General features: G+C 46.0%; 1 protein-coding gene across 1 annotated transcript in view; it reads left to right on the top strand.

Moving 5' to 3' along the window:
• The window catches only part of mlxipl (MLX interacting protein like), a 240,718-nt gene that overhangs the window by 157,970 nt on the left and 59,314 nt on the right, over positions 1–23,434 (top strand). The window contains exons 8-9 of the mRNA XM_087977196.1: positions 3,299–3,444; positions 6,981–7,584. Coding sequence (XP_087833322.1) covers positions 3,299–3,444; positions 6,981–7,584 — 750 coding nt within the window. The remainder of the gene's footprint in view (positions 1–3,298; positions 3,445–6,980; positions 7,585–23,434) is intronic.

The raw sequence follows: 23,434 nt of genomic DNA, 5'->3' as shown, positions 1-23,434 counted from the left end.
CTGTTCTTCTCCTTTTCTTCTTTTTCTTCCTCTTAGTGCTGTTTTATCTTCTTCTCTCATGGCCTCTGACGATTCCCAGCCTCCAATGAATATTTCTAGTCTCTAACAGGTGATGATTCCTGGCCTCTGGTGGGTGTGATTCCCAGTCTCTCGCCACAATTCCCAGCCTCCAGAGAAGATTCCTGGCTTCCGCAGACTACTCCCTTGAGCAGGCGATGATTCCTGGCCTCCAGTGACAATTCCAGGCCTCCGCCAACTACTCCCCGCCTTTGACAAGCAATAATTCCTGGCAACAATTCATGGCGACGATTCCCAGCCTCAGGCCTCCCGGACGATTCCCAGCCTCAGGATAATTCCCGGCCTCCACCAACAACTCACGTCCTCCGGTAATGACTTCTGGTGTGGCATAGTGGTCTCCTGCAGCAGCCTCCCTGCCTGGTGTGGCATCCTCCAGGTCTGGTGCAGCGGCCTTCTGGCGTGGCGTAGCAGCCTCCCAGCCTGCCATGGCATCCTCCAGGCTGACGCAGTGGCCTCCTAGTGTGATGAGGTGACTTCCCAGCCTCCTGGCATGGCCTCCTGGTGTGGCAATCTCCTGGCCTAGCGCAGCGGCCTCCCGACGTGGCGTCCTGGCCTTCTGCACTGGCTTCCCAGCATGATGTGGAATCAGGGCCCGATGTAGACTGGAAGCTAGATGTGGTCTGTTGTACTGAACTTTTACTTCTGCAATGCTGGACATTTTATTTCCCTATTGTCTAAGATCTTGTAACTAAAGAAGTTGTGCCTGGGTACTTTTGTATGTAAGTCGGCACTGTAATTTGACTGAATATATGTGACAATACAGACTTTTCTATTCTAGTAATGGGTTAAAGGGTTATGGGGAGCAGGCAAGAAAGTGGAGTTCAGGCAAGATGAGATCAGCCATGATGGTATTATCTGAGGGAGCAGAGTTGAGAAGCTGAATTGCCTTCTCCTGCTCCTAGTTTATACATTTTTGTGTAACACATCAAACATCACAAAATTAAATGCTTTTTAAAAAACGTGAAGTGTGAAAAAAAGCAGTGCTAACCACTGTGCCACCAAGCCTCCAAGCGATAGGAGAGATTACCTTAGCAGCCTTTTCTCACTGATCTATTATTCCCCAGATATACCCAGACACTAAAGCGTTCTCCATCCAGTCACTGTTTAAACACCTTTACCAGAACAAGCAGTTATCACCAATTATGTATTTCTAGGAAGGCCAGTGAACAAAAAATATCCAACTTCCACATGGCCTCGTTTACAGAAACTACAAAATTTGAAATAAATCATTTTTCTACAATCCTTCCAAACTTAAATCATTTAAAAATAATTGACTCTAAAACATCTTTGTAACACTGTCCATTTCATCCCACACCCCTGCTCTTTCCCACAGCCCTGGGATTCTTCAACCTTCAATTTTCTTCTGAAAGTTATTAGTAAATCTGCTTCTCTAAATCTCTCAGTTCAGATTATAAAACTCAGCTTCAAAAGCTCTCTCATTATTTCACTAACTCTTTTGTCATTTGTCTGAAATCTGTATTCTCTAGTTCTCGACCCTTCTACTATTGGAAACGAGTCCTTCTTGCTCAGATTATCAAGATCCTTTCATTAATTTAAAGAACCCTTTCAAAAGACACAACACCAATAAATTTCTTCTTAACTTCTCTGCTTCAAGGAAAACAAAGTCCAAGAATGCAATGCTGAAAAAAATCACAGTCGGTCAGGCAGCATTCCTTATGCCCAAAACATTGATTCTCCTGCTCCTCGGATGCTGCCTGACCTGCTGTAGTTTCCCAGTGCCATACTCTCGACTCTGATCTCCAGCATCTGGAGTCCTCACTTTCTCCAAGGAAAATAAACTTAGTTTCTAACAGTTTGTCTGCATAACTTACTTTTAATCCATTCAAGGGATGTGGTTGTTACTGGCCAATCGCAATTCCAGTCCAGTTGGAGGAGGGCAAGAGTTTTAGTATTCTTAACAGCAACAGGAGAGGAATAGTGTTACTGTCCCAAGTCTGGCAGATTTGTGGTTGGGAGGAAGGTTGTGGGTTTGGAAAGTGCTGTCAAAGAAACTTTGCTGAGTTGCTGCATTCCATTTTGAAGATGGTATACAGGTTTGGATTTTAGATTTAGACTTAGATTTTAGCTGCCATTGTGCATTGGTCAAGGGAGTGAATATTTAAAGTGGTAAAGTAGTGATGATTAAGCAGGTTGCTTCACCTTGGATGATTTGAACTTCTTGTTGGAACTGCGCTCATCCAGATAAGTCGAACCTTTTGTGCCACACTCGTGAAACACGCGTTGTCTCTGGTAGGCAGCCTCTGGGGAGGCAGGTGCTGAGTTACACATCACAGAATTTGAAGCATCTGACCTTCTCCTATAGCTCAATATTTATATGATTGGTCCAGGTCAGTTTCTTGTCAATTGCAACACCCCAGATTGTTAATAGTGAGTGATTCAGTAATAGTAGTGCCTTTGAACACCAGTGGAAATAATTAGATTCTCTCTGGTTGAAGGTGGTAATTTCCTAGCGCTTATGGGTGAAAATCAGGTTGGTATCATTTACCTCCAACTTATTGCCTTAAACCATTCAAAGCATTATATTAGTATCAATAAGATTGCCTGGGGCTACCCCTGAGTGAACACTCAGTGGAGATTGTTAATATTTTAACTGCTAATTGATCTGTTTGGTACTTCCTTTTTTTCATAATTTTGCCTGCTTGTGTTCAACTCATTTCCAGCTGATATACTCATCTTCGTTATTGTTACCTCTCAATTAGATAATTACAGTGTTCTCCTGGTCAGTCTCCAATCCTCCACTTTCCAATAGTAGCAAACTCCCCAGAACACGGCAGTGAAAATGTGCAGAAAACATTGGGTACATAAACTAAACAAGTGCACACAGGTTAGAAACCTGGAGTCAAAATCGAAAATACTGGAATGTCCAGCAGGATTTTTAGTGTCTGAAGAACTGGATTTTTTTTTCAATAGATTATAAATCGGGCAGCATTGTACTCTAGATCCAGCTCTGATCAGGTAATAACAGGAGAAAATGACTATCCTTGAAGAGAATACAAAGCGAAGATGTTGAGATGCAAGAACAGCTGAGAGAGTCAGTGCCTTGACTCCAAGGGACTTAACTAAAGTCCTCAACATTGTGTCAGAAGTTTGGAAAAACGTTTGTTGAATGAATTATAGATCCTCGTCACAGAGAAATAAATAATTCTCAACCGTTGTTATGTGGAGCTTTGTGACCTAAACTGTGCATCTTCTTCCTCAGGTTTGTTCACTGGTCCCCATCATCCACACTCAGCCAATTCCTTTCCAGAGCACAGTCACCTTTCGAACTTGTCCACTAACCCCTTTGGAGCAGTAACCTACACTGTCCCAGCAGAAAATATGCTGCATGGCAATCAGCATCCACAGGTCAGCTCTGTTAAATATATCTTGATGTTTCTGACTTCCATTTTGAAGCAATATTCTTCATGTTTTACTGCCAAGTTAATGAGCATTCAATTTTTTCCACCCTGTACTAATAACACATAACACACATATATGGCTCAAACAACATCTTTCTGAACTGTTCACAGTTGTGTTAAAGATGCCAAATTCATCATTCATTTTGCTTTATTTCTCAGTTTTATCACACTGACAGAATAAAAATAAAACATTAAGGCTTATACAGCAGAATCTCTAAACTCTTCTGTGTAACATTACTTTATTCCCTCGTGATGATGGTATGTGATTATCGTGTGTCTTGTATCATCTGCACCTGCTCCGTGACAATAACTTGTATGTTATTATTTCTGTACAATCAATCTGAGCTGTGAACCGTGCTGTATATTATGCATATGTTTTATCACTAGTGGATATGCTATTAATAATAGAATCCTAACAATACTGAAAGAGGCCATTTGGCCCATTGAGTCTGCACTGACCCTCTGAAAAGCATCCCATAATCCCACATTTACTATGGTGGACCCACTAGGCTGAGCATCCCTGACACGGCCAATCCATCTAACTTGCACATCTTTGAACTGTGGGAGGAAACCAGAGCACACGGAGGAACCCACAAAACATGGGGAGAGCACAGAGCTGTAAGGCAAACATGGGCATCAACATGGCGGCACGGTGGCACAGTGGTTAGCACTGCTGCCTCGCAGCGCCAGAGACCCGGGTTCAATTCCCGACTCAGGCGACTGACTGTGTGGAGTTTGCACGTTCTCCCCGTGTCTGCGTGGGTTTCCTCCGGGTGCTCCGGTTTCCTCCCACAGTCCAAAGATGTGCAGGTCAGGTGAATTGGCCATGCTAAATTGCCCGTAGTGTTAGATATAGGGGTAAATGTAGGGGTATGGGTGGGTTGCGCTTCGGCGGGTCGGTGTGGACTTGTTGGGCCGAAGGGCCTGTTTCCATACTGTAATGTAATCTAATCTAATCTAATCTAATCTAAACATCTCACCTCCAAAGGCCCGTCTTGAAGCCCTGCATCCCAAACCCGCCTCCTGGAGTTATCTCCCAGCCCTATCTCCTGGGCTGGCATCCCGATCCCACTTCCTGGCTGATCTCTCGTCCTGTCTGCTGGGTTGTCCTCCTGGGCTTCAGTCTGTTCAGAACAAGAGATGAGATTGTGTTGCTGGAAAAGCACAGCAGGTCAAGCAGCATCCGAGGAGCAAGAAAGTTGACATTTAAGGCCAGAACCCTTCATCAGGAATGAGGCTGGGAGCCTCAGGGTAGAGAGATTAATAGGAGGAAGGTTGGGCTGGGGAGAAGGTAGCTATAAGTGCAACAGGTGGATGGAGGTGGGGGTGAAGGTGATAGGTCGGAGAGGAGGGTGGAGCGGTTAGGTGGGAAGGAAGATTGATAGGTGGGGCAGGTAACGAGGATGGTGCTGAGCTGGAAGGTTGGGACTGGGATAAGGTGGTTGGAGGGGAAATGAGAAAACTGGTGAAGTCCACATTGATGCCCTGGGGTTGAAGGGTCCCACGGCGGAAGATAAGGCAGTCTTCCTCCAGGCGTCAGGTGGTGAAGGAATGCCGATGGGGGGGGCCCAGGACCTCCCTGTCCTCGGCAGAGTGGGAGGGGAGTTGAAATGTTCAGCCTTGAGGCGGTGGGGTTGATTGGTGCGGGTGTCCCGGAGATGTTCCCCAAAGTGCTCTGCGAGAAGGCATCCAATCTCCCCAATGTAGAAGAGACAGCATTGGGAGCAACGGATACAATAAATGAAATGTGTGGAAGTGTAGGGGAAACTTTGATGGATGTGGAAGACTCCTTTAGGGCCTGTGATGGAGGTGAGGGGGAAGGTGTGGGCGCAGGTTTTGTAATTCCTGCGATGGCAGGGGAAGGTGCCAGGACGGGAGGGTGGGTTGTTGGGTTGCGTGGACCTGACCAGGGAGTCACAGAGGGAACGGTCTTTATGGAAAGCGGATAGGGGTGGGGAGGGAAGTTTATCCCTGGTAGTGGGGTCCGTTTGTAGGTGGCGGAAATGTCAGCGGATGATGTGATTTATGGGGTGGAAGGTAAGGACGAGGAAGGTTCTGTCCTTGTTGCGCGATGGAGGGGTGGGGTTCGAGGGCAGAGGTGTGGGATGTGGGTGAGATGCTTTGGAGGCATCTTCAACCACGTGGGAGGGGAAACCTTGGTCTTTAAAGAAGGAGGCAACCTGGTGTGATCTGTGGTGGAACTGGTCCTCCTGGGAGCAGATGCAGCGGAGGCGGAGAAATTGGGAATAGGGAATAGACGTTTTGCAGGGGCAGGGTGGGAGGAGGTGTAATCCCGTTAGCTGTGGGAGTCGGTGGGTTTGTAAGAAAATGTCAATGTTGAGTCTGTCACCATTGGAGATGGAGAGGTCCAGGAAGGGGAGGGAGGTGTCTGAGATGGTCCAGGTGAATTTAAGGTCAGACTGGAAGTTGATGAAGTTGGTGAAGTATCCGTTGCTCCTGATGCAGTCTCCTCTACATTGGGGAGACTGGACACCTCCTCACAGACTGCTTTAGGGAACATCTCCAGGACACACGCACCAACCAACTCCACCGCCCTGTGGCTGAACATTTCAACTGCCCCTCCCGCTCTGCCAAGGACATGCAGGACCTGGGCCTCCTCCATCGCCACTCTCTCAGCACCCAACGCCTGGAGGAAGAATGTCTTATCTTCCGCCTCGTGACCCTTCAACCCCAGGGCATCAATGCAGACTTCACCAGTTTCCTCATTTCCCCTCCCACCACCTTACTCCAGTTCCAACCTTCCAGCTCAACACCATCCTCATGACCTGTCCCACCTGTCAATCTTCCTTCCCATCTATCCGTTCCACTTCCTCTCTGACCTATCACCTTCACCCCCCATCCACCTATTGCATTCTTATCTACCATCTCCCCAGCCCCACCCCTCTCCCATTTATCTCTCCATCCCAGAGGCTCCCAGCCTCATTCCTGATGAAGGGCTCTGGCCCGAAATGTTGATTTTCCTGCTCCTCAGATGCTGCCTGACCTGACCTGCTGTGCTTTTCCAGCACCACACTCTCAACTCTGATCTCCAGCATCTGCAGTCCTCACTGTCTCCCTGTTCAGACCAAGACTCAGAGGTGAGATTGGGGGTTTCCCTTATTGAAATTTTAACCCTATTGCTTGATCTAGGTGTTAAGGTGACCACTAAGTCTTACCTAAAACATATTTTATTGAGGTTTCTCAGCTGTATAATTCTGAACAAGTCACTTGACCGATTTTCACAGATCTTTAATGAGTCACATTTATTTTCCTTGTTCTTGGATATTTCCCCAGACTGAATTTGGATGAATGTGAACTTCTGCTGTTCTTGGAAAATCCTGCTTCCACATATTGGCCTTTTCAATGAATTGTTCCACAGAGCAGAATACACATTCCGACAAGGCACTTGGGTAGTGGTTTAATAGTAAAATCTCCCAAGACAATGCAACATTGAAACACGCAGATTCTCATCTTGTTTTGCAGGTAGACATCCTCTCGGATCCTGGGTTTACCCTGACCATTAATACAGCCGCAATCTCCAACCAGATTTTCCCTGGCTCCACAGTGTCTGTCGACAGCCACAATGCTACTTCTGGCTCAAAATTCCAGCCACCAGCTTATTATGAACAGAGACCAGGATATCTATTTCCAGACAGCATCACAGCTCAGTCTCCTTGCAAAGCTTCCTGCTGCAGCACAATGCTGCCTGAACCAAGTTCTACAGTAATCAGTCAGCAAGAACCATTACCTTGTCCGAGGCCTCTTCAGAATCCAAAATACCGATCTGGAACTGACATGTTTCCCCCAGTCACCACTGGCTCTGCCCTATCACCTTTCACCCAGCAATGCTCAGCTTTAAGATTCCCCCCAGCCATGACCCTGTCTCCTTCAGACACTGGTCCATCAACCTCTGTAACAGTTCCTTCTATGCAACTGAAGGCTCATATGCAGCAAGTCACTTTACCCCAAGTACAGTCACTTTGTTTTGCATCAAAGTGGGAACACAAGCCCGTGAACCCAGAAGAGGAGTCATTTCCCTCAACTGCATCTTCACAGACCCAAGACTTAATACCCCTACTCTCAGCAGGTAAACCTAACACAAATAATGAGTTACTATTCAAATATACTGTTCAATATGATTCTAGCAAATATTGCAGAATGTTTATAATAATATATCCAGTAAGTATTGCTGGAAAGGAGCCCTATGTTGTGCTTAAATGAGATTAGTTTAACACTGGCTAATCATACCATCACACAACTATCCTGTATAAATGCGAGGTGATGCATTTTCGAAGGTCGAATTTGAAAGCTGAGTACAGGATTAAAGACAGGATTCTTGGCAGTGTGGAAGAACAGAGGGATCTTGGTGTGCAGGTACATAGATCCCTTAAAATGGCTACCCAAGTAGACAGGGTTGTTAAGAAAGCACATGGTGTTTTGGCTTTCATTAACAGGGGGATTGAGTTTAAGAGTCGTGAGATCTTGTTGCAGCTCTATAAAACTTTGGTTCGACCGCACTTGGAATACTGTGTCCAGTTCTGGTCGCCCTATTATAGGAAAGATGTGGATGCTTTGGAGAGGGTTCAGAGAGGTTTACCAGAATGCTGCCTGGTCTGGAGGGCTTATCTTATAAGGAGAGGTTGACTGAGCTCGGACTTTTTTCATTGGAAAAAAGAAGAAAGAGAGGGGACCTAATTGAGGTGTACAAGATAATGAGAGGCATAGATAGAGTTGATAGCCAGTGACTTTTTCCCAGGGCAGAAACTTTTAACAGGAGGGGTCATAGTTTTAAGCTGTTTGGCAGAAAGTATAGAGGGGGTGTCAGAGGCGGGTTCTTTACACAGAGAGTTGTGAGAGCATGGAATGCGTTGCCAGCAGCAGTTGTGGAAGCGAGGTCATTGGGGACATTTAAGAGACTCCTCGACATACATATGGTCACAGAAATTTGAGGGTTCGTACCTTATATGAGGATCAATGGTCGGCACAACATCGTGGGCTGAATGGCCTGTTTTATGCTGTACTGTTCTATGTTCTTTTAAATATCTCCTTCAGGTACAGTGATCATCTCCAGATTCCACCAGAGCACACTAATTAAAATCCGAAAGAACCACAGATGCTGTAAATCAGAAACAAAAATAGAAACTATTGGAAAAGATCAGCAGATCTGGCAGTATCTGTGAAGAGAAATCAGAGTTAACGTTTTCGGTCCAGTGACCCTTTCTTAGGAGGTTTTGAGAAAGGATCACCAGACCCAAAACGTTAACTCTGATTTCTCTTCACAGATATTGCCAGATCTGCTGAGATTTTCCAGCAACTTCTGTTTTTGTACATCAGAGCACAGCCTGACTAGCTTGAATTTCTCCAGTTAAACATCTGTCACATCATAAACCTGCACTCATCCCAGACAGAGTTAATGTGATGGGCATATGGCCACCGTGAAGGGCAAAGTGACCTTGGCATTCTTCATGTGACACTGCTCACCTTCAGATGGGAGGGGCACCAAACTGAGCTCAGGAAATCTGAGAGTTTTTGTTGGTCCTTCCAATCACTGTTCAGCTAATTGAAGATCCACTTCCTTGAGCCTTGTGATATCCGGTATTAAAGGAGCATGAAACAGCAGCACATAATAGACTTCAGGAGGTATTGGCCCATCTCAGACTACCCAGAGGTGTTAATAAACCAGAGATTAGCCTGTGGTGGTAATGGATCACAGGGAGGCAAGAGATACTTGGCTCATCAACCAGCAGGAGGTGTTAGCTCACAAGAGACAAGTCTGGGGTGCTAATGTTCCAGAGACCAACAGGAGATGCTAATGCACCAGTCAACTGGAGGAACTATTGCAAGATAGTTGGTACAAGAAGTGCTAACTCAACGTTAACCAACAGAAGGTGTTTATGCACCATAAACCAAGAGGAAGCCCTAGTGAATCCTAGACCAACAGTGGGTGCTTGAGCACCATATAGGACGAGCAGGGGCTATTGCAGATAGTGCTAGCTAAGTGTACACCAGTGACAGGTACTGGTGCATCTTCAACCAGCAGGAGGAATTAGTTCATCTTATACCACCGGATTTGTAGTCCATTCGAAGCCAGTAGGAGGGGTATTAATACTTAGACCAATAAGAGGTGCTGCCATACCACAGACAAGCAGTGGGTGTGAGTTCAATATTGACCAGCATCAAGTGTCAGTGCGCCATTGATAACAGGAAGCCCGAGCTCACCACAGAGTCTCAGGAGGTGCTAAAGCACCATAAACCAGCAGGAGGTACAAGGGCAATCGACGAGCAATAGGTGCAAATGCCCCCTAGACCTCCAGGAGGTGCTAATGTACCATAGACTACTGGAGACACTCTTACACTGTTGACAACACACAGGCACTCCTATACACACGGACACACATATACACAGACGCGCACACAGACACCCACACACACCCTTACAGACACACACACTCCTACACTCACACATGCACCCCCTCACAGACTTAAGACACTCTGCACTCACTACACACACACATACACTTTCTCACACTCACAACCCCCAACCCAGACAGACATACACACACAGACAGACAAAGACCCACATGCACACATATATTTTGTGGGGTGAATTTGTACTTGCAGTGTTACATTGTACTTTGCTCAAAAACTGCATTCATTCATGTAGAACTCTGTTATCTCACTTTTTAGATTAAAATCAATCATGGCGTAGACAGAGAACACAGGGGGCTAACACCTTCAACATATTGTCTAGCTATCACCATTGTTAACAGCTAACCCGAGAATGCAACTTTTTTAAAAAAAGGTTTTGTGATTTACACATGAAAGAAGTGAAACTATCACTGTGATCTAACAGATGAAAGGCTTAACAGACAATCAATTTTTCAATGTATCATTTCAGTTACACCACACTGTAAATTTTTGCTATAAATTCTGTGTGTTAGGATTGAGCCCTCCACTATCACCTGATGAAGGAGCGACGCTTCGAAAGCTAGTGTACTTCCAATTAAACCTGTTGGACTATAACCTGGTGTTGTGTGATTTTTAACCTAACATATCATAGCTGAGTAGGAGGTGCTACTATACCACAGACCAGAAGGAGGTGCTAGTTCAGAATAAACAACTGCAGTTACGAGCTGATCGTGTATCATCGCCAGCAGGAGGCGCTAGCTCCTAATAGACCAGCAGGAGGTGTTAGTTCACTGTAGATTGGTCAGAGTTACGAATGTCCCAAAGACATGAAGCAGCTGTGAATGCACTATAGATAACTGTAGGTGCTATTGTACCATAGACCAACAGGAAGAGGTGCATTAGCGTTGTGGAGAAATGTTTGGTGTCGAGAATAAAGGATGGGGGTAACTTTGAACACCTTGAAAATTTTGGGTGAGTCAGGGAGAGCCAGCATGGATTAATGACAGGTAGATCTTTCCTGACAGGATGCTTTAAAGAGGTGACTGAGGTAGTGGTTAAGGGAATATCTATGGATGTTGTTTATATGGACGAAGGCATTTGATAAAGTCCCACCTATCAGGCAGGGAGGTAGTTGTCGAGAGAGGGAGCCATGGTTTACTAAAAAAGTTGAAGCCCTTGTCAAGAGGAAGAAGAAGGCTTATGTGAAGATGAGGTGTGAAGGCTAAGGTGGGGGGACTGAAAAGTTATAAGTTAGCCAGAAAAGATCTAAAGAGAGGGCTAAGAAGAGCCAGGAAGGGACATGAGAAGTTGTTGGCGGATAGGATCAAGGAAAACCCTAAGACCTTCTATAGGTATATCAGGAATAAAAGAACAACTAGAGTAAGATTAGGACCAATCAAAGATAGTAGTGGGAAGTTGTGTGTGGAATCTGAGGACATGGGGGAAGCGCTTAATGAATACTTTTCGTCAGTATTCACATTGGAAAAGGGCAATGTTAGTGAGAATACAGAGATACAGGTTACTAGATTAGATGGGATTGAGATTGACAAAGAGGAGGTTTTTAGCAATTTTGCAAGAACTGAAAATAGATAAGACCCTGGGCCAGATGGGATTTATCCTCAGATTCTCAGAAGCCATGGAGGAGATTGCAGAGCCTTTGGATTTGATCTTTATGTCATCATTGTCAACAGGTGCAGTGCCAGAAGACTGGAGGATAGCAAATGTTGTTCCATTGTTTAAGAAGGGGAGTCAGGACACCTCTGATAATTATAGGCCTGTGACCCTTACTTCGGTTATGGGTAAGATGTTGAAAAAGGTTAAAAGAGATAGGATTTATAATCATCTGGAAAGGAATAATTTGATTAGGGATAGTCAACACAGTTTTGTGAAGGGTAGATCGTGTATAACTAACCCTATTGAGTTCATCAAGGAGGTGACAAAACAGGTGGATGGAGGTAAAGTAGTTGATATGGTGTATGTGGACTTCAGTAAGGCACTTGATAAGGTTCCACACAGTAGGTTATTGCACAAAATACAATGTTTCAGGATTGAAGGTGATTTAGTGGTTTGGTTCAGAAATTGGCTCATTGAAGGAAGAGGGAGGCTGTTGGTTGATGGGAAATGTTCATCCTGGAGCTCAGTTACAAGGATCTGTTTTGGGGCCACTATTGTTTGTCATTTTATAAATGATCTGGAGGTGGATGTAGAAGGATGGGTTAGTAAATTTGCGGATAACACTAAGGTAGGCAGAGTTGTGGATCGTAGTGAAGAATGTTGTGGGTTACACTGGGACATAGATAAGATGCAGATCTGGGCTGAGAAGTGGCAAATAGTGTTTAATGCAGAGAAGTGTGAGGTAGTACACATTGGAAGAAGTAACAGGAATGCAGAGTTCTGGGCTAATGGTAAAATTCTTGGTAGTGTAGATGAACAGAGAGATCTCAGTATCCAGGTGCATAAATCCCTGAACGTTGCCACCCAGGTTAATAGGGTTAAGAAGACATATGGTGTTTTGGAGTTTATTGGTTGAAGCCACAAGGTCATGCTTCAGCTGTACAAGACACTGGTAAGGCCGGACCTGTAATATTGCATACAGTTCTGGTCACCGCATTATAGGAAGGATGTGGAAGCTTTGAAAGGGGTTCAGAGGAGATTTACTAGGATGTTGCCTGGTATGGAAGGAAGGTCTTATGTGGAACGGCTGAGGGAACTGAGGCTGTTTTCGTTGGAGAGAAGAAAGTTGAGAGGTGACTTAATTGAGAGTATAAGATAATCAGAGGGTTAGATAGGGTGGACAGTGGATGGTGTTTGCTGACACAAGGGGACATAGCTTTAAATTGAGGGGTGATAGATTTAGGACAGATATTAGAAGTAGATTCCTCAGAAAGTAGCAGGGGCGTGGAATGGCCTGCCTGCAACAGTGGTAGACTTGCTGACATTAAGGGCATATAAATGGGCATTGGATATACATATGGATAATAATGGAACGGTGTAGGTTAGATGGGCATCAGATTCATTTCACAGATCGGCGCATCATCGAGTGCTGAAGGGCCTATACCGCGCTGTAACATTCTATGTTCTATGTTCGTTCTATGTAAGAGATTATTAACTAAGGTAGAAGCCACAGAATTGAGGGTAACATACTGCATGAGCCTAGAATGTATAACATAAAATGGTACAGCATGGGAACAGGCCCTTCATCCCATGCCTTGCAGGCACTGATGCCATTCTGAACTAATCCCATCTGCCTGCACATGGTCCATGTCCCTCAATTCTTTATCTGTTCATGTGTCTGTCTAAATGCCTCTTAAACATTGCTAACATATCTATGTCGATTACTTCATTGACAGCACATTCCAGGCACCACTCACCCTCTGTGTAAAAAACCTGCCTCACACAACTCCTTTAAATTTATCCCTTCTCACCTTAAACCTATACTCCCAGGTATTTGACATTTTCAGTCTGGGTAAAAAGACTCTGACTATCCATTCTATCCATGCATTTTATAATCTTATGTACTTTTATCAGGTTTCCCCTAAGCCTGCAACACTCCAGTGAAATGCCAATAAATTGCTTGAGTGGCAGGCCACAGCAAGGAGGTAACGGGTAGGTATTCAAAATGTAGATGTGACCTGTGACTTCCCACTGTTAGACCCAGTTTGTGTTAAGGCCTCAGTTATTCACTTTATCAATTAATGATTTGAATAACTGTACAGAAAAGTCATATATCTAAATTTGTGGATGACATGAAGTTATGCTGTATTGTAGACTGTGTAGATGATAGCATAAAATTACAAAAGGATATTGATAGACTAAGTGAATGTGCAAAGCTGTGGAAAATGTAAGCAATTGTGAGGTTATCCATTTTGGAACAAAAAAGGACAGATCAGGGAAAAGACTTTGTCTATTTATCCTATCCACGCCCCTCATGCTTTTATAAACCTCTATAAGGTCACCCCTCAGCCTCCGATGCTCCAGGGTAGACAGCCCCAGCCTATTCAGCCTCTCCCTGTAGCTCAAATCCTCCAACTCTGGCAACATCCTTGTAAATCTTTTCTGAACCCTGTCAAGTTTCACAACATCTTTCCGATAGGAAGGAGACCAGAATTGCACGCAATATTCCGACAGTGGCCTAACCACTGTCCTGTACTGCTGCAACATAACCTCCCAACTTCTGTACTCAATATTCTGACCAATAAAAGAAAGCATACCAAACACCTTCTTCACTATCCTATCTATCTGCGACTCCACTTTCAAGGAGTTATGAACCTGCACTCCAAGGTCTCTTTGTTCGGCAATACTTCCTGGGACCTTACCATTAAATGTATAAGCTGAAAATGTGTTGCTGGAAAAGCGCAGCAGGTCAGGCAGCATCCAAGGAGCAGGAGAATCGGCATTTCGGGCATGTGCCCTTCTTCAGGAAGCCCTTCCTGATCTCCAGCATCTGCAGACCTCACTTGCTCCTCGAAGATTAAATGTATAAGTCCTGCTAAAATTTGCTTTCCCAAAATGCAGCACCTCGCATTTATCTGAATTAAACTCCATCTGCCACTTCTCAGCCCATTGACCATTTGATCAAGATCCTTTGTAATCTGAGGTAACCTTCTTCGCTGTCCATTACACCTCCAATTTTGGTGTCATCTGCAAACTTACTAACTGAACATCTTATGACCGCATCTAAATCATTTATGTAAATGACAAAAAGTCGAGGACCCAGCACCGATCCTTGTGGCACTCCATTGGTCACAGGCTTCCAGTCTGAAAAACAGCCCTCCACCACCACCCTCTGTCTTCTACCTTTGAGCCCGTTCTGTATCCAAATGGCTACTTATAGAACATAGAAAAATACAGCGCAGTATAGGCCCTTTGGCCCTCGATGTTGCGCCGATCCAAGCCCACCTAACCTACACTAGCCCACTATCCTCCATATGCCTATCCAATGCCCGTTTAAATGCCCATAAAGAGGGAGAGTCCACCACTGCTACTGGCAGGGCATTCCATGAACTCACGACTCGCTGAGTAAAGAATCTACCCCTAACATCTGTCCTATACCTACCCCCCCCTTAATTTAAAGCTATGCCCCCTCGTAATAGCTGACTCCATACGTGGAAAAAGGTTCTCATGGTCAACACTATCTAGCCCCTAATCATCTTGTACACCTCTATCAAGTCACCCCTAAACCTTCTTTTCTCCAATGAAAACAGCCCCAAGTGCCTCAGCCTTTCCTCATACGATCTTCCTACCATACCAGGCAACATCCTGGTAAACCTCCTCTGCACCCGTTCCAGTGCCTCCACATCCTTCCTATAGTATGGCGACCAAAACTGCACACAATAACTTCTCCCTGTATTCCATGAGATCTAACTTTGCTAATCCGTCTCCCATGGGGAATCTTGTCGAACGCCTTACTGAAGGCCATATAGATCACATCTACTGTTCTGCCCTCATAAATCTTCTTTGTTACTTCTTCAAAAAACTCAAACAAGTTTGTGAGACATGATTTCCCACACACAAAGCCATGTTGACTATCCCGAATCAGTCCTTGCCTTTCCAAATACATGTGCATCCTGTCCCTCAGGATTCCCTCCAACAACTTGCCCACCACCGAGGTCAGGCTGACTGGTCTATAGTTCCCTGGCTTGTCCTTACCACCCTTCTTAAACAGTGGCACCACGTTAGCCAACCTCCAGTCTTCTGGCACCTCACCTGTGACTATCGATGATACAAATATCTCAGCAAGAGGCCCAGCAATCACTTCTCTAGCTTCCCACAGAGTTCTCGGCAGGTGAGTTACTCGCCACAGTATTCCTAGACTGAGCTGCTCTCATAACCACGGTGTTAATGTGGCACATCCAGTGGAGATTTTGGCCAACGTTAGCCCCCAGGATGTTGATGTGCGGAGACTCAGTGATCGTAACACCATTGAATGTTAAAGGGTGGTGGTTAAATTGTCTCTTATTGGTGATGGTCATAATCTGGCATTTGTGTGACTTGAATTTTAATCGCCACTTTTTAAGCTCAAACCTGAATATTGTCTGAGTGTACTGATTTCTTGAGCATCATTGAGCAGTAGCATTAGTTCATCTTAGAATAGTAGAGGTTGCAAATGCAAAGCAGCCCTACAGGAGGCACTAACATTCTATAGAGCTGTAACAGATGGTACTGCACTGTAAACCAGACGCTGGCTGAGATGACACCAGCAGCAGGTATTCCTTGCTCCCTGTAGTCTGTAAAAGCACTAACATACAGTAAACTAGTAACAGGTGCTACCACAGCAAAAACCAGCAGGAGGGCACTAGATCAGCATGAGGCCGAGTGCATCACCGACCAGTAGAAAGTACTTGTGCAGCCTAGACCAGCAGGAGGCAATAGAATGTCACAGATCAATAGCAGATGCAACCATCCCATAAGCCAGCAGGTACCACTATCTCAGTACAGTACAGACTTCAAAGAGGTGCCAGTCCACCATAGACCAGTAGGAAGTGCCAGTAGAGGCACTAATACACCATAGCCCAGCAGGAGGCTGTGATGCATGTTACAGAAGTAGCAGGTGCTGCTGTATCATATACCAGCAGGAAGCACTAGATCAGCACAGACCAACATAGGCATCATTGTGTGAAAGATGAGCAAGTGGCAGCAGGTGCTATCACACCACAGACTAATAACAGGTTCTGCCACACTATAAACTGGCAGGCAACACATGTTCACCACGTAGTCAAACAGGAGGCACTAATGCATGCTAGGCAAGTATAAATGATTAGCACATCCTAGACCACAGGAGATGCTAACTCAACATAAAATAACAGAAAGTCGAGAGTGTGGTGCTGGAAGAGCACAACAGGTCAGGCACCATCCGAGGAGCAAGAGAATCAACGTTTCGGGCAAAAGCCCTTCATCAGGAATGAGGCTGGGAGCCTCGGGGGTAGAGAGATAAATGGGAGGGGTGTGGGCTAGGAGAAAGGTAGCTGAGGGTGCAATAGGGGGATGGAGGTGGGAGTAAAATTGATTGGTTTAGATTACTTACAGGCCCTTCAGCCCAACAAGATCCTCCGACAAGCAACCCACCCAGACCCATTCTCCTACACCTAACACTACAGGCAATTTAGCGTGGCCAATTCACCTGACCTGCACATCTTTGGACTGTGGGAGGAAACCAAAGCACCCAGAGGAAACCCACACAGACACGGGGAGAATGCAAACTCCACACAGAGAGTCACCTAAGGTGGGAATTGAACCCAGGTCTCTGGTGCTGTGAGGCAGCAGTGCTAACCACCGTGCCACCCATAAGGTTGGATGGGCGGGTGAAGTGGGTAGCTGGGAAGGAAGATTGACAGATGGGACGGGTCATGAGGACAGTGCTGAGCTGGCAGATTGGAACTGGGGTAAGGTGGGGGGGGTGGGGGGAGGGGAAATGAGGAAACTGGTGAAGTCCACATTGATGTCCTGGGGTTGGAGGGTCCTGAGGCAGAAGATAAAGTGTTCTTCCTCCAGGCATCAGGTGGTAAGGGAGTGGTGATGAAGGAGGCCCAGAACCTGCATGTTGAAGTGTTCGGTTACAGAGTGATGGAATTGGTTGGTGCGGGTATCCCGGAGATGTTCTCTGAAGCGTTCTATCTCCCCAATGTAAAGGAGATTGCATTGGGAGAAACAGATACATGTGTGGAAGTGCAGGTGAAATGTTGATGGATGTGGAAGTCTAGTTTGGGGGCTTGGATGGAGGTGAGGGGTGGGGGGAGGGGGGAGGTGTGGGCGCAGGTTTTGCAACTCCTGCGGTGGCAGGGGAAGATGCTAGGAGAGGAGGAGGGGTTGTTGGGGGGCGTGGACCTGACCAGGTAGTCGCGGAGGGAACAGTCTTTATGGAATGCGGATAGGGGTGGGGAGGGAAATATATCTCTGGTGGTGGGGCCTGTTGTAGGTGGTGAGAATGATGGAGGATGATGTGATGTGCCTATGTGATGGAGGTTGGTGGGGTGGAACTTGAGGACCGGGGGGTTCTGTTCTTGTTGCCGTAGGAGGGGTGGAGTTCGAGGGCGGAAGTGTGGGAAGTGGATGAGATGCGCTAGAGAGCATCATCGCGGGGAAATTGACCACCTCAACCTGTCCACCCCCTTCCCCGACTCCAACCTCTCCCCCTCACAACGCACAGTCCTCCACTCCCTCCACCAGGAGGAGGCCTTCTGGTGTTTTCTGTAGTGGAACTGGTTCTCCTGGGAGCAAATGTGGTGGAGGCGGAGGAATTGGGAATATGGAATAGCATTTTTGCAGGAGGCAGGTTGGGAGGAGGTGTAATCTAGGTAGCTGTGGGAGTCGGTGGGTTTGTAGAAAATGTTAGTGGTGAGTTGGTCAGTGTTTATGGAGATGGAGAGGTCCAGGAATTGAGGGAGGTGTCTGAGATGGTCCAGGTGAATTTAAGGTCGGGGTGGAATGTGTTGGTGAAGTTGATGAACTGTTCAACCACCTCGCGGGAGCACGAGGTGGTGCCGATGCAGTCATCAATGTAGTGGAGGAAAAGGTGGGGAGTGGTGCCGGTGTAACTACGGAAGATAGACTGTTCTACGCAGCCAACAAAGAGACAGGCATAGCTGGGGCCCATGAGGGTGCCTATGACTACCCCTTTCATCTGGAGGAAATGGGAGGATTGGAAAGAGAAATTGCTGAGGGTGAGGATCAGTTCAGCCAAACGAATGAGAGTGTCGGTGGAAGGGTATTGGTGGGGACGTTGGGAGAGGAAGAAACGGAGGGCTTGGAGGCCCTGGTCATGGCGGATGGAGGTGTAGAGGGATTGAATGGCCATGGTGAAGATGAGGCGTTGGGAGCCGGGGAAATGGAAGTTTTGGAGGAGGTGGAGGGCATGGGTGATGTCCCAAATGTATGTGGGCAGTTCTGGACCGGGGGGGATAGGACAGTGTCGAGGTATGTGGAGATGAGTTTGGTGAAGCAGGAGCAGGCTGAGACAATGGGTCAGCCGGGGTAGTCAGGTTTGTGGATCTTGGGAAGGAGGTAGAACCGGGCAGTGCGGGGTTCCTGAACTATGAGGTTGGAAGCTGTGGGTGGGAGATCCCCTGAGGTGATGAGGTTGTGTACGGTCTGGGAGATGCTGGTTTGGTGACGGGGGTGAGGTCATGGTCGAAGGAGTGGTAGGAGGAGATGTCCTCGAGTTGGTGGCTGGCTTCAGCGGTGTAGAGGTCAGTGCGCCAAACTACCACTGCACCCTCTTTATCTGCTGGTTTGATGGTGAGGTTGGGATTGGAGCAGAGGGAGTGGAGGGCTGTGCGTTGTGAGGGTGAGAGGTTGGAGTGGGGGAGGGGGGTGGACCGGTTGAGGTGGTCAATGTCCCAATGGCAGTTGGAAATAAAAAGGTCAAGGGCAGGTAACAGACCAGCATGGGTGTCCAGGTGGATGGGGTGTGTTGGAGGCAGGCGAAGGGTCCTCGAAGGTGGGTGGAAGTCTTGATGGGAATAGCTCAGAGGCGGAGGCAGCGAAAGAAGTGTTCGATGTCATAAGTAACAGAGATAATAGTCCATCCTAAACCAGCGCAGCAATGCTTGTTCAGCATAGATCACCATATGGTGCTAGTGCACAAAAGACAGCAGACATTGCTAGGTCACTGCAGACCATCAGGTGGTGACAAAGCCGAGGTGTAAGTGCCCTCCAGACCCACAGGAAGTGTTACCACTGTAGTTCAGCACCAGGTGGCGATGTCACATAGATCTGCAGAGGATGGTAATATACCACAGATGAACTGGAGGTATGAAGGCGCATAAACTGACAGGAGGTGCTTTCTTAGTTTGTACCAACAAGAGATGCTCGTGCAACATAGACCAGTAAGAGACCTTAGTGCATGCTAAACCGACAGGGGGTGACAGCATTGTAGAGAAGCAGATGCCACAACGTTATAGTCAAGATTAGAGTAGTGCTGGAAAAGCACGGCAGGTCAGGCAGCATCCGAGGAGCAGGAAAATCGAAGTTTTGGGCCAAAGCCCTTCATCAGGAATTTTCCTGCTCCTCAGATGCTGCAATGACCACAACATTATAAACAAGAAGATGGCACTTTCTCAATATAGACCATGAGGAGGCAGTAATGTGCCAAAATGCAGTGGGCAACACCTGTGCATCCTTGACCAGCAGAAGATGCAATATATTGTAGCTTCACAGGAGATTCTGGCACAATACCTCCCAGTGCGAGGTACTGCCATACTACAGACCAGAGGGGAGTGTTGTTCAACATTAACTAGCAGCATCGACTAACACATGGTAGTAAGTATAAGTTCACTGCAGATCAGCTGGAGATGCTAATACATCATCAACTAGCAGGAAATATCAGCTTATGATAGACCAGCAGGAGGTGCTAAGCCCCCATAGATTGACAAGTGCTGAAAGAATGGTTGCCTGGCAGAAAGGGTTAGTGCACCACAGACCTGCAGATCATAGTAATACACCAGAAACAAACTGAGGAAGCAATTGCACTGCAAACCAACTGAAGATTTTGGTTAACATTGACCAACAGGAAGCATTGGTCCTTCATGATCAGTAGCAGGTACTACTGCAATATAACCCAGCAGGTGTCATTATCCCAGTACAGAGCTGTTAGTTCACCATAGTCCAGTTGGGATGCAGCAGCCAATAGAAAACCAGCAGTTGCTACCATAACATAAACTTCACCTGGCAAAGGAACAGCACCCTGAAAGTTTGTGATTTAAAATAAACCTATTGGACTATAACCAAGTGTTGTGTGACTTCTGACTTTGTTCACCCCAGTCCAACACTGGCATTTCCATAACATAATTTAAACTAACAGGATGTGTGTGATTAGAACAGCGAGTGCTAGTGCACAATACACCAATAGGAGGTGCTAGTGCATCCCATGCAAGCGGGATGCGCGAGCAGACCATTGCCCAGTAGAAGGTGTTATATGATATAGTAGATCAGCAGGAGGTGACTGATGCGCCATAGATCAGAAGGAGGCTTCACTCGCAGTAGACCAGCAGGAGATGCTAACTCAATCAATCATTAGGAGGTGCTGGTGTTACATAGACCTGCAGAAAATGGTAATATACCACAGACAAAGTGAAGGTGCTGAAGAACCATAAACTGACAAGAGATATTAATTCAACATAGATCAATGTGTGATGCAGCACCCAAGACAAGCCAGGGGTTGGCATGGGGTACTGATGCCCCACCATCCAGCAGTTGGTGTTTGACCCCCATAGAACAGTCACAGGTCCAACTGTACCATAAACCGCAAGTGTCACTATCTCAGTGTAGACTAGAGTAAGGAGCAGGAGGCTCAGAGATGTGAGGGAAATAAAATGTGATGGGAATCTGGAACTCACCGCCTGTAACAGTGGTATAGGCAGAAACTCATAATATATAAGAAGTAGTTAAATGTGTATTTGCAATGCTAATATAAACAAGTGCTAGAAATAGTTTGAGGGTTGTTTTTCACTGGTACAGACTTGATGGGTTGAAGGCCCTTTTTCTGTGTTGTAGATCTGAATGACTTCATACTCTAAGGGAAGGTGCTGATACACCATAGACCAATAGAACGAGCTTAGTGCACCCTAGGCCAGCAGAATATACGAGCAGACCATTGCCCAACAGGAGGCAATAGCACACCTTTCTGCCAGAGCATAAACCAACAGCAGGGTGTTATATCAGTATTCACCTACAGGAAGCTTAATGCATCATCGACAGGTAAGAGGTGCAAGTGCACCCTGTTAGGGCAGGATAACCTAGCAGGAGCTGTTAGTGCTCCATGGACCAGTAGGAGGCAGTAACACTATAGTGACAGGGAGCAGGGCGAGCTTGCCATAGCCCAGCAGAAGACCTTCATCAGCCATTATAACTTGCTACTGTTCCATAAAGCAGGAGTTTTCAGTATCTCAGTATAGAGGTCAAGGATGTGTTAATGTTGCCTGGAGGAGTAAGAATCACTTGCGCACTTGAGAGAAAGCAGAGGTGCTGTTGTACCTGAGACTGTAGGTGGCACTAGTGCATCAGAGACTGGAAGAGGGCTTCAGTGATCCTGAGGCCAGCAGTCAATAACTGCAATCTACAGACAAGGACGACCTATTGCACCGTAACCCAGCAGAAGGATTAAACTTGAATCGATTAGTAAAAACCAAAAGAACTGAAGATATTGTGAATCAGACACAAAAACAGAAGTTGCTGGAAAAGCTCATCAGGTCTGGCAACATCTGTGAAGAGAAATCAAAGTTAACATTTCAGGTCAAACATTATTTTTGCACAACTGGGGGCACAGCTCACAGAAGATTGGCAGAAATTATACCCACAGACCAACAGGAGGTGCTACTGTGCAAACATGAGGTGCCAGTGCACAATTGACAACAGGGGACACTAACTGACTGCAGACCATCAGGAGGTGATAAAACACTATAGACCAGCAGGGTTTGTTCATTCACAATGGTCCAGCAGCAGGTGCTGATGCAACACAGATCTGCAGAAGATGGTAATGCATCACAGACAAACTGGAGGCAGGAAAGAACCATAAACTGACAGGAGGTATTAACTCAACATAGACCAATGGGAGGCAGCACTGCACCCTAGACCAGCAGGGGACAGGATAGTACTGTAGAGCCCAGCAGGAGGTCTAACACCAGATGCTAGTATCACAAACCAGCAGGTGTCACTATCTCAGCATATGATGTGGAGGACCCATGTTGGACAAAGTAAAAAAATCACACACCAGCAGGTTATAATCCAACAGGTTTGTTTGGAAGGACAAACTTTTGGAGTGCTGCTCTTTCGACAGGTAGCTCCTTGCTCAGCATAAATTAACTCAAGTGCAATATAGACCAGTAGAACTACGCAAATACCATTATTTAAAGAAAAGTTTAACAATTTTATTCTTTAAGTCCACAAGAGAACATTAAACAACAATTAGTTACAACTCCTTTCTCTTAAACCTATCTTTTACCTCCGACTCTACAATACGAAAATCTGGTCTGATAACTTCCATCTTAAATTTATGGCAAATAAATTTCAAACCCAGTTGTCATCTTTGGATGTCAAACTTTCTCTGTAGATTTCTCCAGGTCTGCTGCACAAATTTCTTCTGGACAGGTACCTTTCAGAGAGTTATTCTGCTGGCAGTCTTTGTACTTGCATGGCTGCTCTTTACTGTCCCCCCCCCCCCCCCAACTATTCAAAATATCCGGTTTTATGCATCGGATCATTTCATTGGTTTGATGTCATCCCAAATAGTAAAATTCAAATTTGATCGGATTTTGGTATTTAGGGGATAATTTAAACTGATTGGCCGAATTTGAATTTGTTTTTGTTCCATGGCAACGCAGCTCCAGCCATTTGCTTCACCAAATGTGACATTTTTAAGTTGTTCAGCACACGCTGTGCCTCTCTGGGTCTATGCCAACTTCCACTCTCTCTTAAAGATACAGTACCGGCACCTTCATAACACCTCCCCCCTTAAGAAAAAATGAACCATCATAATGAAAATGTGGCTTCATTTTTTTCTCTATTCCTTAACCAACTTACCATGACATACATAT

Source organism: Chiloscyllium plagiosum, unplaced genomic scaffold (genome assembly GCF_037043375.1).
Source record: "Chiloscyllium plagiosum isolate Xiang-an unplaced genomic scaffold, Cpla_swu_hap1 HiC_scaffold_31, whole genome shotgun sequence".
Classification (NCBI taxonomy): Eukaryota; Metazoa; Chordata; class Chondrichthyes; order Orectolobiformes; family Hemiscylliidae; genus Chiloscyllium; species Chiloscyllium plagiosum.
The sequence above is the reverse complement of the archived record's forward strand: the minus strand, read 5'-3'. Positions and strand labels throughout refer to the sequence as shown.